At 41.0% G+C, this 11,752-nt stretch overlaps 1 protein-coding gene across 1 annotated transcript; it reads right to left on the bottom strand.

Annotated features, from left to right (window-relative positions):
* Positions 1–2,722: 2,722 nt before the first annotated feature.
* On the bottom strand, positions 2,723–11,518 carry CLEC5A (C-type lectin domain containing 5A). Its single transcript, XM_046669975.1, has 7 exons — positions 11,371–11,518; positions 10,779–10,877; positions 9,893–9,952; positions 7,954–8,013; positions 7,497–7,633; positions 5,514–5,620; positions 2,723–4,383 (listed from the first exon to the last, which is right to left on the bottom strand). The coding sequence occupies exons 2-7, from the start codon at positions 10,855–10,857 to the stop codon at positions 4,269–4,271; spliced, it is 558 nt and encodes a 185-aa protein (XP_046525931.1). The 5' UTR covers positions 10,858–10,877; positions 11,371–11,518; the 3' UTR covers positions 2,723–4,268.
* Between the last annotated feature and the right edge of the window lie 234 nt (positions 11,519–11,752).

The raw sequence follows: 11,752 nt of genomic DNA on the forward strand, positions 1-11,752 counted from the left end.
ATGCATGTCAGGAGCACCTCTCACATCTGGACCTAGGACTTCCTTGTTGATTTTCCAAAGAAGGATGCACTAGGCATCCAAGTCCTTGCACGGACAACTCAGAAGTTCTGAGGAGCTACTCCTTGTTGCATGAAATTTGACCAATGAAAGTAGAAGCCAGTAGATAATTTTTCCCCCTTTCCCTTCTGAGGGACAGTCATGAGACACAGTTTATACATCTTCTAAGGTGAGTAGTCCCAAAGATCAACAATTACTTGCAGTCAGTGGCAGCAAGCTTGATAATGCATCTTTTTATTGGTTTTATAGCCTCCTCTGCTTCATATCCTTTGTCACTCATGACCACTCTGATGGATTGGATTTCCCAATGAAGTAATAGCTCATAAGTCTTTAACCTACTGGGGAGCTCAGCCTAAGAAAAACTGCTTAAGTCTGGCACTTACTTCTTACTACTAAACACAGAAGAACTCGTTTAAACCATAAAGCAACTCCATAGTGTAACTACTATTATTACCCAAGGAACTGTGGCACAGAGATAGGCAGTGACTTGCCCAAGGTCACATTGTTAGTACCTATGGGCCCAAGATCCAAACCTAGGCAGTCTGGCTCCAGAGTTCATCCTCTTAACCACTATGCTAAATAGCCTACACTGCTGAACTGTGCAATGCTAATTGTGTATTTTTTCCCTAACTACTTGTTCTCCATTGTTGTATCAGTCAAGATAGCTGAGGTTATGTTATAGTAACAAATAACCTCAAAAATCTTTGTAACTCACGACAATAAGCATTTATTTTATTCCTATTATTTGTGTACCCTGGGTCAGTTGCCCCTCTATTCCTTGTTGTCTTCATTATAGTACAGGCTAATGGAAAAGTCTCTAACTGGGACTTGCCTGGTCTTAAGGTAGTGGGGAAAGAATATGGTAAATTATGGTCAGATTTCATTGGCCAAAACAAATGGCAAGGCCAAGACTGCTGTCAGAAGGATAGGAAAGGATTCTCCTTCTTCAGGGAGGGACAGTGAATTTGTGAACAATAGTATAATCTACCACAATGCCTAATTTTAATCCAGAAGTATAAGATTATATATGTCTGAAAAAAGGTAACATTATATATTGTGTTTTTTGATTGTTCTAGTCTGTTGCTTCCATAACCTAGATATATACTTATAATTAGTTTAAAGAAGGGAAACAATTGGATAGAACATTGTTTTCAATCCTCAGTGTTTAAAAACTGGGGCAATTGATCACCTGGAAAAACTGGTACACGTGCCAAAGAATGAATTTGGATCTTTAGCTTACATCTTATACAAAAATTAATGCAAATGAATCAAACGTTAGATATAAGAGGTAAAATTATAAAACTCAGAAAAAAACAGGGGAAAAGCTTCATGACATTGGATTTGGCAATGATTTGTTGGGTATGAAACTAAAATCACAGGCAACAAAAGGAAACATACATAAATTGGACTTCATCAAAATTAAAATCTGCTGTCCATCAAAAGACACTGTCAAGAGAGGGAAAAGGAACCCACAGAATGGGAGAAAATATTTGCGAAGCATATGTCTGATAATAGACTTGAATCCAGAATACACAAAGAACACTTACAACCCAATAATAAAAAGACAAACAGCTCAATTTAAAAGTGGGTGAAGAATCTGATAGACATTTATCAAAGGAAGATACACATGAAAACATACTCCACATGATTAGCTATCAGTAAAATGCAAATCAAAACCACAACGAAGTACCACTTCGCACGCAGTAGGATAGCTAGACAATAAGTTAGATAATAACAAGTCTTAGTGAGGATGTAGAAAATATTGGATCCTAATGCTTCCCCTATTGCTTATTGCCATTGGGATACTTAGTGGGGAGCTTTTAAAATATATACAGGGATTTTGTGAGGCGGGTATTACTGCCCCATTTTGTATGTAAAGAAATTAAAATACAAGAAGGGTACAACATCTATAAAGATCCACGTAGCTTATCGGAAGCAGTCAAAACTCTAACCCAATGGTTTACTGAATTTCCATTGTTTTTTTAAAAAGCCATACCACTGCTACCCAATAAGGTCATATTTACATACCCTTCTAAGGATCCAGCAACCTTCAAGCCCCCTAGTAAAGAACTTAAACCAAAGGACACATATTCCTTACATGCTCCCCAACCGCACTTCCACTCCAGCCCTCGGGGCCTCTTTTAGAACTTGCACAGAAGTATCTCCTCATCTCCAGGGCATTTGGGATGTCTACCTGGAAAATTACTAGATGTCTACATTTTCTGACAGTCATTGTCTACAATTTATACATCATAAAACAGAAAGTGTGGCAACCACAGTTCTCCCTTCTCAAATAGAAGGGTTACAGTTTCCTTCCGTTGTCTGAATTCTGGAGTTTCTCCTCAGTTAGAATTCTATTTATCCTTTTCTCTACCACAGACTCAGCCTCTCCTGCCCCCTCAAATGCACCACTTGCTCTTTGCTAAAACCATCAGAAACACGTATCTCCACAGAGCACTGATGTAATACCAACATCAAATCCACTCCAAACACAAATTATCTTTGGTAACCTCCTTCAAACAAGTTCTAACACCTACTGTATTATCTCATTTTTCAAAATTGTAAGTGGCCATGCTAATTAACCAAAAATTATGAAGTCCAGGAATATAGGAACAGAGCTTAGTGTTTTAATAAAAAATAAAACAGTTTGCTTTGATATGCATTTAATGATATACGTAGTCATTGTGATAGGTTGTTATTAGACATAAATGGTGAGCAGTTTACTGAGGTGAGTATAATTTGCATTAGTTTTATACAGTCTCCCCTTATGGTTTAATTCTTGTTACTCAAAACACACAGTCATCTTTTTTCTCTTTTCCATGTACTGAGGAGGACATAGAGTTGGTGATATCCTGCAAATGGAGAGAATAGCCAGGATGACCCAAGACTTTCTACCTCTTTCTGGCCTTTCTTCCAGTGTGGCCAACTGAACTGTTTCCTTCCACATATGATTTCTGTTTGTTCCTGCTGTTCTCTTTCTACTACATGCCCACTCCTTTCCTACACACCCAGTGTTTCCTTGAGCAGCTCTCCTCTTTTTTGACTCCTTGGTTGGCTGGACTAGTCCTGGATCGATGTGATGCCAACCAGTGCAAGGCTGTGGCACCTTTGGGTCATTAGGTTGTACCTGGTACCATTAACCAGCATTAGAGGGTCTCTCTAGAGCTGCAGGCAAGAATATGTTATGATCACGGGGGCTCAAGAGACTATTGCAAAATCTTACAGTATAGTCAAAAACCATGGCCAGGTAATGAAAATCTGCTCAAATGGAGATTCAGGCCAAGACCAAGAAAATTTAAGCTTGAGTGTCTCTTCAGGGCTTTGTGGAAGAACAGAGAGATTCAGTTTGCTTGGTCATCTTGGTTGTCTGATTGTCTTAAAAGGGGTTTCTTAGCAGATTCCTGCCTGGCTCAAGCCCTTTCCATTCACATAAGCAGTGCTCTCTTGGCTCTTAACTTGGCTCCAGGAGCCCTCTTGGCCCCCACCCCCGAGGCCTGGCCTCAGTTCAGACTGAGGGGAGCCTCTGTATCCCAGCTTGGGCAAGGTGGGGAATATAGGAACGGGGGTCTCTTGGGAACAGAGATGAGGTCACAGAAGCTGAATTTATCCTCTTACACCCTTGATGCTCTCTGATGTTCACACTTGCTCAGTCTGTAGTTTCTCCCTGGTAGTATAGTCATGTGTTCTGAGGATGAACTGGCAAGAGGCTAAACCCTGTTGATCAGTCAGAAATGCTCAGTTCTATAGAAACAGGCCTCGTCATGATACCAACTTAATTGTCTACATAAAACTGACTCTGTCTCCTGGAGATGGCTATATCCAGTCTCCCAAAGCAGACTATAAAATCTCATTTCCCCAAACAGGCAAGGACCTTTCCCGGAAGACAAATGGATAGAGGGATTGTTGACTAGATGACATTTGTGGATCCAAAAAGAGTCACACATGTAACTCTCACAGGAAGTGGGGTCTTGGGGAATTGCTGGCTCAGAGTGGGGAGCTTGCTTCAGTTGTGTGTATGTGAGTCTATTTGTGGAGGGGCTAGTGCATTAGCCCTGAGGCTACATTAGGGAGCTCTGCTAGTAACCTGTGGAAGACTGACACAGTAATTTGATCTTCTGTATTTCCTGGACCTGTCCCAATAATAAATATTCTCTTTTGCTGTCTCTGTCAGTATATTTGTTGTTCTCGTCAGAGGCCACAGAAGACTGCAATCATTTGACACTCTTCTCACAGATCCAGCGGTAGTTGACGTCACATGATGCAGCATCATATGTCTTTGTCAGGCCTATGGTCACACAATTGAAATCCTGATGCTGATTTGTAACACTAAGTGGAAAAAGAAAGCGTGGTTAACGTGCATTGTTTCAACCCTGCATTTTTCTAGCTCCCCCTCTTCTCTCCCCAAATCCAGCTCTACACTGACCCTTTCCCGTCAGAAATAGCTCATAGGTCATCTCTCATTTTTTCTCCTAGAAATAATGTTCTAGTACTGTCTGTACGATGTTCACAGCAGGAGGGCTGAGAGGAAGAGGAAAGAGATTTCTCTTCCTTTCCTAGGTAGAGTTAGCTTTACGAAAAACTTTGTTGCCCTCCTCCCACCTCTTTTTCTGTCATTTGGTCCCTTTCAGTCTGACTGGAGAGTCTGGTGTCATGGAAAGATCATGAGTTTTGGAGTGAAGTATATGTGGGATAAAATTTGTGCATCTATCATTTCCCAGCTTGGTGATATTCAACACATTTCTAACCCTCTTGTCCTCAATGCAACTGTCTTTTACATGAAGATTAATAAAAGTTTTTCCAATAGCATCATTTAGAATACTCCGGGAAATTGCATGTGTAAAGTACTTAACAAGTGCCTGACATTTAGTAGATACGAATGAATGTGTCTTAATTTCCTCCCCTCTGTGGGAAGGCCAGTTACAGGCTGGGAAATTGACCTGCTTTCTGTCTGACTCAACGTCTTCATATGTACACTGGGAAAGTCAGGTTCTCCACTAATGCTTATGCTCATGGACTGATACATAGGAGATCGCTCTTGGGAGTTAAAGTTCATGCTTTAAGACATAGACAGTTGCTTATAATAACCTTTCTTTGCATAAAGAAGTGACATGTGAGGAACTTGTGAGAACTTAGTAACAAGATGTGATCTATGGGTTAAAAGAGACTTATGAGATATGTCAAACAAACTGCACGTAATTGGATTCATTTGGATCCTGACTTACAAAAATAATTCTTTGTGTGAATACTCTCCTCTCTACTGAGAAATTTTTGAAATTTTCCATAATAAAACTTTACAAATGTGGCTCTGGGAATAGATGGGTTGGAAGAAAGGAGAGGAATGGAACAAAGAGCCAAGTCTCAGCCTTTGTGCTCTTCCAGGACAAACCCACAGAATCTCAGGTCTGATCTCTTGAGGCAAATCAAGATCCTTAGAAAAATGTGGCGCATTCACGTACTTGCCAGTGAATATGGAGTTGTTGATCCAACGCCACCTTTTCTCTGCATGCTGGTATAGTAAACCAATAAAATACTTCTCAGCACCAGTTATGCTCTGGAGAAACTTCTAGAAATTAAAAAAAAATAACCAGTTCAACAGAAGGCTCTTTGCTGCTGCCTCCATTGTGCCAATAGGCCCATAATTATATCTGATTCTGGGAATAGAGAAGGCTGGTAGGGGACTCTGAGACTGGTTATTGCTGGCACTCATCATAAACCCTAGAGTAGTAGTTCTCAATCTACACAGAGCATCAGGATCACCTGGAGGTCTTGTTAAAACACAGATTGCTGGGCTTCTGGTTCAATAGTTCTGGTGTAGGGGCCCAAGAATTTACATTCCTAAGAAATTCCTAGGTGATGCTGATGCTGTTCTCCAGGGACCACACTTTGAAAATGAAGGTGAAGGCTACTGTGCTATCTGAAAAAGGATAATTTCAAATATTTCTTTTTAATTCAGCATGCCTCTCTGAATAGGATTGTTTTATTGCCAGAAATTTTACTTTCCAAATGAGGCTGGATCAAGGAATTCTTTGAGTACTTAGCAAGGGAAAACAGGGAAATTCAAAAGTGTGTTGCTAAAGTAGGTAATTCCACTAGAAATAATCAGTGTTTATTGAGTGTTTGCTAAATTGCCCTTAATCCAAGGTATCTTAGTCTCCATATTGAAGGAATGCACCACGAATCACTCCAGCCAGAAGTCTGGGACTCCCCAGACCCTTTCCTGTACTCTTCACACACTTCCCATAGTCAGTGGATGTCCAAGTCCACTTGGATGTTCTCTCTATCCCCAGGCCTATCGCCTTTATTCTTCCTTTCTCAATGTTCTCCTTCCCTGAAATATCTCAGTTCATTATTTTTTACAATAATTATGAAATTTCCTTTTTTAATAGACGTTTTTTGTGTATCCATTGTGTGCCAGGTATTGTTCCCCTCTTCTTTTCTGTTTTCTTGTCTCCATCCCACTCCCAGTCTTGCTCCTATTTTTACTTTATGGAGTTTTTCCTTCCCATCTAGGTATTTAGCCCTAGAGGATCTGTAGCATCCTGATTCCTGCCCTTTGCTGGACATCTATTACCAAGATTCAGAAGAGACTCTCTGAAAAATTCTTCTCAATCACAGGAGGGCCTTTTAGAGGAAGAGTGAAGGGATAGAGGGGAGAGAAGCAAGAATACTGATATAGCACAATGGCTAGCACTCAGCATATCCTTAGGATTTGAAGGAGAGGCAACTATAAACTAAAATAAATTATGATCTAAAATTGATTAGAGTGTGGGTTTTGGAGTTAGAGATATCTCAGCTCAACTCCATGTTCTGTCGCTGGGTAAGTGTATGACCTTGGTCAAATTATTTTTCTGTGCCCTAGTTTCCTCGTATATAAAATATGGATAATAATATCTCCTCAAAATTGTTATGAGGATAACAGGAGATAATAAAATAAAGCTTTTTGAATAGTATTAGCTATTTTTATTGTAATAATTGTACTTGGCAATCTCAATTCTACAACCTAATTCTTTGTTCTTCATATTACTAATTTTGTTAATTTGCATCTTCCTTATTTACTAGGCAGACTGGGATGATACATTAAAAGGTCACATCTATAAAGTTTTCTATAGTTTTTAAACAACTTTTATACATATCAGCTCATTTGGTCATTCCTTGTACTTTAAATGGCCTGGCCCATCCCCAGGATACCAGTGCACTTCTATGCTTCATGGGATAGACCATAGAGTGTGGATTTTTCTAGCTCAAATGGACCTGAACAATACTGGGAAGAGTCTCCCATCTCCAGGTTTAGAGCAAGGAGCTTGAGCTCTCAGCCAGCCACCTCCCCATTCCTCACCCCCACCCCACCCCTGCTCCACCAATCAAATTGCCCCACCATCTATACCTGCTGAAGCTGGTGTAAGGTGGGCTGCTTTACTGTACGATTCCAGTGCACTCACCAGTTTCTCTGGCGTGTTGACAATGGCCAGAGTTGATCCTTCTGTTTCGCAAAAGTCCCTGCTTTTCTTCCAAGACAACTCAGAGGTGGACAAGAAAAAACATCTTTCTTGATTAAAATCCCACCCTCTGGGGCAGGCTAAAGAGATTCAAGAAAAAAAAAAGAGTATGAGATTAGTGATTTGGGGTGTGAACCCTGAAATTGAGTGATAAGGTAGTGGGACATGGGTCTCTTTATACCAGTTGTATCAATACAAGTCATCCTCAATTCAGGAAGAAATTTTGCCCAGTCTAGTCTCAGTTTCCCTCTCTACAACATGAAGGGAATGAATCAGAAGGTCTTTATGGCCCCTTTGAGCAAAAAAGTTCCATAAGAAAGGAAGCAATGGGAAAAGTCTTTAAGAATTCAGTACATAAGATACCTGTGGGTGGAGAGGAGGTTATAACCATCCACTTTACCTGTTCCGTAGCTCTTTGTGGGAATGAAGCTGACGTTACCGCTCCCAAAAATTTGTGGGACTGAAATGAAAAGAAAACCCAAAGGTAGCTGTATGATGAGTATAACACACAAACATCAGTTCAGCTGGTCAGTACCTGGGACTATTTGACTCCGGACAGTGGAGATGACAAGGTTCTTGGCCACTCTGTGTTAGAACTTTTCAGATATTTTCTTTCTTTGAACCTTCGTTTAACTACTACTGTTATTTGTCATGCCCCAAATCATACGTCACACTTTTTTTTTTGGTGTGGTGATAGGTGTGAAATGCCAAGAAAAAGAAGGAGAAAGGAAGAGGAATGGATGGATTTACTACCTGAAGGGAAATTTCTCACTCCTTTCTCGTATATACCTTTGACAGTGTTATCCCTGAAGAGCTGTTTGGAGCACTTTCCTCCAGGCCCCACACAGCATCTTTGCTGTGCTCCCCAGTTCTGATGCCCAAACCCTTTATGAAAACTCATAGTCCTGGCAGGCAACTTTTGGACTCTTCTCTCATCAGCTCTAAAGATCATGGTTAACTGGACTAGGGGATATTGGCAGTCAAGGAGGCAAGTGAACATTCCAGAGATTTCCTAAGGGCAAAGAAGAGTACATTTGTTTCTTTAAATATAAATAGGGGAATTCATAGGCCTCCAAGAGGCCTCATTTTTCCTGGGAACACTGGTTGTCTGAGCAGGCAGCTTCAGTGGTTTCAGAGGCTGGTCAGACTTCTCCTCAGTGGCTCAGTTATTTGTCATTTGTGGTCGAAGACCACTTTACCAAATTAGCTGCTCACAATTGCATTAATAGAATATACAAGTTAGCATTCACTTTTTATTTCAGTCTCCAGTTAAAAGACTATTTGTAACATACAGCAACCTATTTTTCGTCAGAAACTATTTTGGTGTTATAACTGAACAGAACTCCATAAATATTTCATGGGCTTTTCCTCCATATAGCTCACTATACTGGGTGGCTCAATTGATACAAAGATGAACAAGAAATTATCTTTGTCCTAAAGACATATATAATAATAGATGTCTTAAGAGGAAGTGAGAGGGAAGTACTGGGAAAAACTTCAAGAAGAGATAGTTTTAATAGGGAGACCCAAGCCTCACTCATCTTTTATCCCCCACGGCTTCTGGCACTGGGCCTTGTGCTTCATAGATAATAGTTGACTAATATCCCCTGTTTTTCTTCTTCTTCTATGGTTGGTCTAGCATTGTACTTGGAACACAAAAAGATACTGATTATAATCTTTGTTTGTTGTGGGACACGGGTTTCTTTATAACAATTCCTTTAGGTGTACAATTCATCAGAGTTTACGAAGTGCTTTCATATTACAGTGATTGTACACAAATCACCCCCATCCCCAGGAGAAAAACCGAGGATCAGAAACTTCGCTCAGTCTAGTGTTGGTTTCTCATTACAAAAGGAAGAGAACTAATTAGAAGATTTTTTTTTTTTTTCTGGGTGTGCTGCATTTATTTTATTTTATTTTTTTTGGCTTTCTTGAGATATAATTGGCATATAACATTGTGTAATATACATATATGGCTATACATATATACACATATACATATATGTGATATACACATATATTGCAAAATTATTACCATAATAAGTTAGTTAACACCTCCATCACCTCACATAATTACCTTTTTTTTTTGTAGTGAGAACATTTAAGATCTACTCTCTTAGCAACTTTTAAATTTATAATACGGTATTTTTAGCTATGGTCACCATGCTGTATACATCCCCAGAACTTATTCATCTTATAACAATAAAAACATATTTATGAATGCTTCATGCAAAAGAATTTCTGGGAAAGGAGGCCTTGGGAAGGGTATTTAAGAATTCAGCACATAAAACATAGTGGTATGGAGGGGGGACGGAGGAGACTGTTGTCATGCACATTACCTGTTCTGTAGTTCTCTGTGGGAATGAAGCCGACATTACTTTTGGCAAAAATCTGTGGGACTGCAAAGAAAATCAGCTGTTGGCTCAACCCCAAAGGTGGCTACCGGATGAATACAACAAACAAAGCTCACTGCAGGGGCTGCTAGGGCACTGTGACTATTACTGTGAAAAACAGAACTCTCTAACTCAGATCAGCAAAGACACAATGGGCATGTATACGGTTTTGTGAATATGTTCACTTGTTGATATCCACATTTTCTTCCTGCTGTCTTACATGTTGGGAATTGCACCTTCAGATTGGGTTATAAGGAAGACCTCTCTTACCCAACTGCTGCCTCCTGATCACATTTCCTTCCTCATTTATTTTCCCTACTAGTTCTGGGGCTGGAGAAGATTCTACTTGCTGCAATTGCGGTAAAATCCTTCGATATATAAGGCCTCTTTTTCCAAGCATTTGGACGAATACACTTCTGTGTACACAGGGGGAAATTCCTCCCTCAATAAAATCCCATCATCTTATAATGCAGCTCTTAACATAGCCTATCACAGGGGTGAACTGGAGCTGCATTTTCATTTTAGCAGCAATAACAAGCACTGCTGAGTACTTCAGCTCAGACCACCCAACTAACACTCTAAGGCAAGAGCTCTGTGTGGGGTTCTAACCATCAGACACCAGTCAGTTCTACATCTCCAAGGTAGACCAAGGCACCTGGCCCATCATGTGTGTAGGGTATGAGAAGGGTGTTGTCAATTCCCTCAGGCTGGGCCAGTGGCCCAGGTGGGAGGATTTGGGCACTTCACGTCTACATTCAACTTTGCATTCTGAGAGAAGAGCCAAAGAACAAGACCACATGGAGTTGGAGTAAGGGGTTGCTCAAATACTCACAATAAAGCAGAAATAAGGTCATTCCAACAATTTTAAGCACCACTACGATAAGCCCGGAGATTATCATGTGCCAGTTCATGATGAAGGAGATGAGGAGGCCTGTGGGGATTAGAACACAGTACCACTATCAGAATCTGGGACAAGGTTTCCCTCCACCAGGACACATGCCATCCTCTTTCCCAGAGCACCTGTCGGGGGCTCGGAAGGAAAGTATGTCATTGGCAGGTATCAGGAGGAGACCCAGCACATGCCTGGAAGATGGACAGGATCTTGTGCTGGTTGGGAGCCTTTGAGCCTCTCCTTCACCCATCCTTTAGCTCTAGGCTTCACCCCTGTCCCCATTTGTGGCCTCCTGAACTCTGTCTAGTGAAATAAATCCTTTCTTGGGCTTCAAGAACCCTTAGCCTTGAAATGACCCTTGCTCCCTAGGACCTTCATTTGTAGTCTTGCCTGTACTGACTTCAGCTGTCAGAAGCCTCAGTCTTCAAAAGACTATGTTGGGAGTCTGACAGACAGGACAGGTGTCCCTGAAGTTCTTGGCATTGGGGAAAAGCCAGCAATCTGTGCAGAGGGGACAGACAGACAGACTCACCTGCTCTCTCCCTAGAAGGCTGGGCTGGTTTGCAGGTGCAGATATTCCCAGTGGCCTTATGTTTGGTGTGGTGGGCAGAGTTCCATTCTCCTGAGAATATGCTCCTTCTACTCAGGCAACGTCCTTTCTTCTTCACTCGGGCTCTCTGTCTCTGCAGCAGCCCCCAGCAAACACTTCTTCCTGTTGAGTGCTCTTGGCAAAGGGAGCGGGTGGGGCAAGGAGAGAAAGGAAGTCTATAGCTTCTGAAAGAGGAAGTTTCCTGCCAGAGGGGAGCATTTTTAGGAGAATTTGGAAAGCAAAATACCACAGCACAGACTCACCCTTTCTCTGTTTCTGGATCTCCTTGAAATATAATGGGAAGAAAATATAGAAAAATCTTAAC

This window comes from Equus quagga, chromosome 8 (assembly GCF_021613505.1).
Source record: "Equus quagga isolate Etosha38 chromosome 8, UCLA_HA_Equagga_1.0, whole genome shotgun sequence".
NCBI lineage: Eukaryota > Metazoa > Chordata > Mammalia > Perissodactyla > Equidae > Equus > Equus quagga.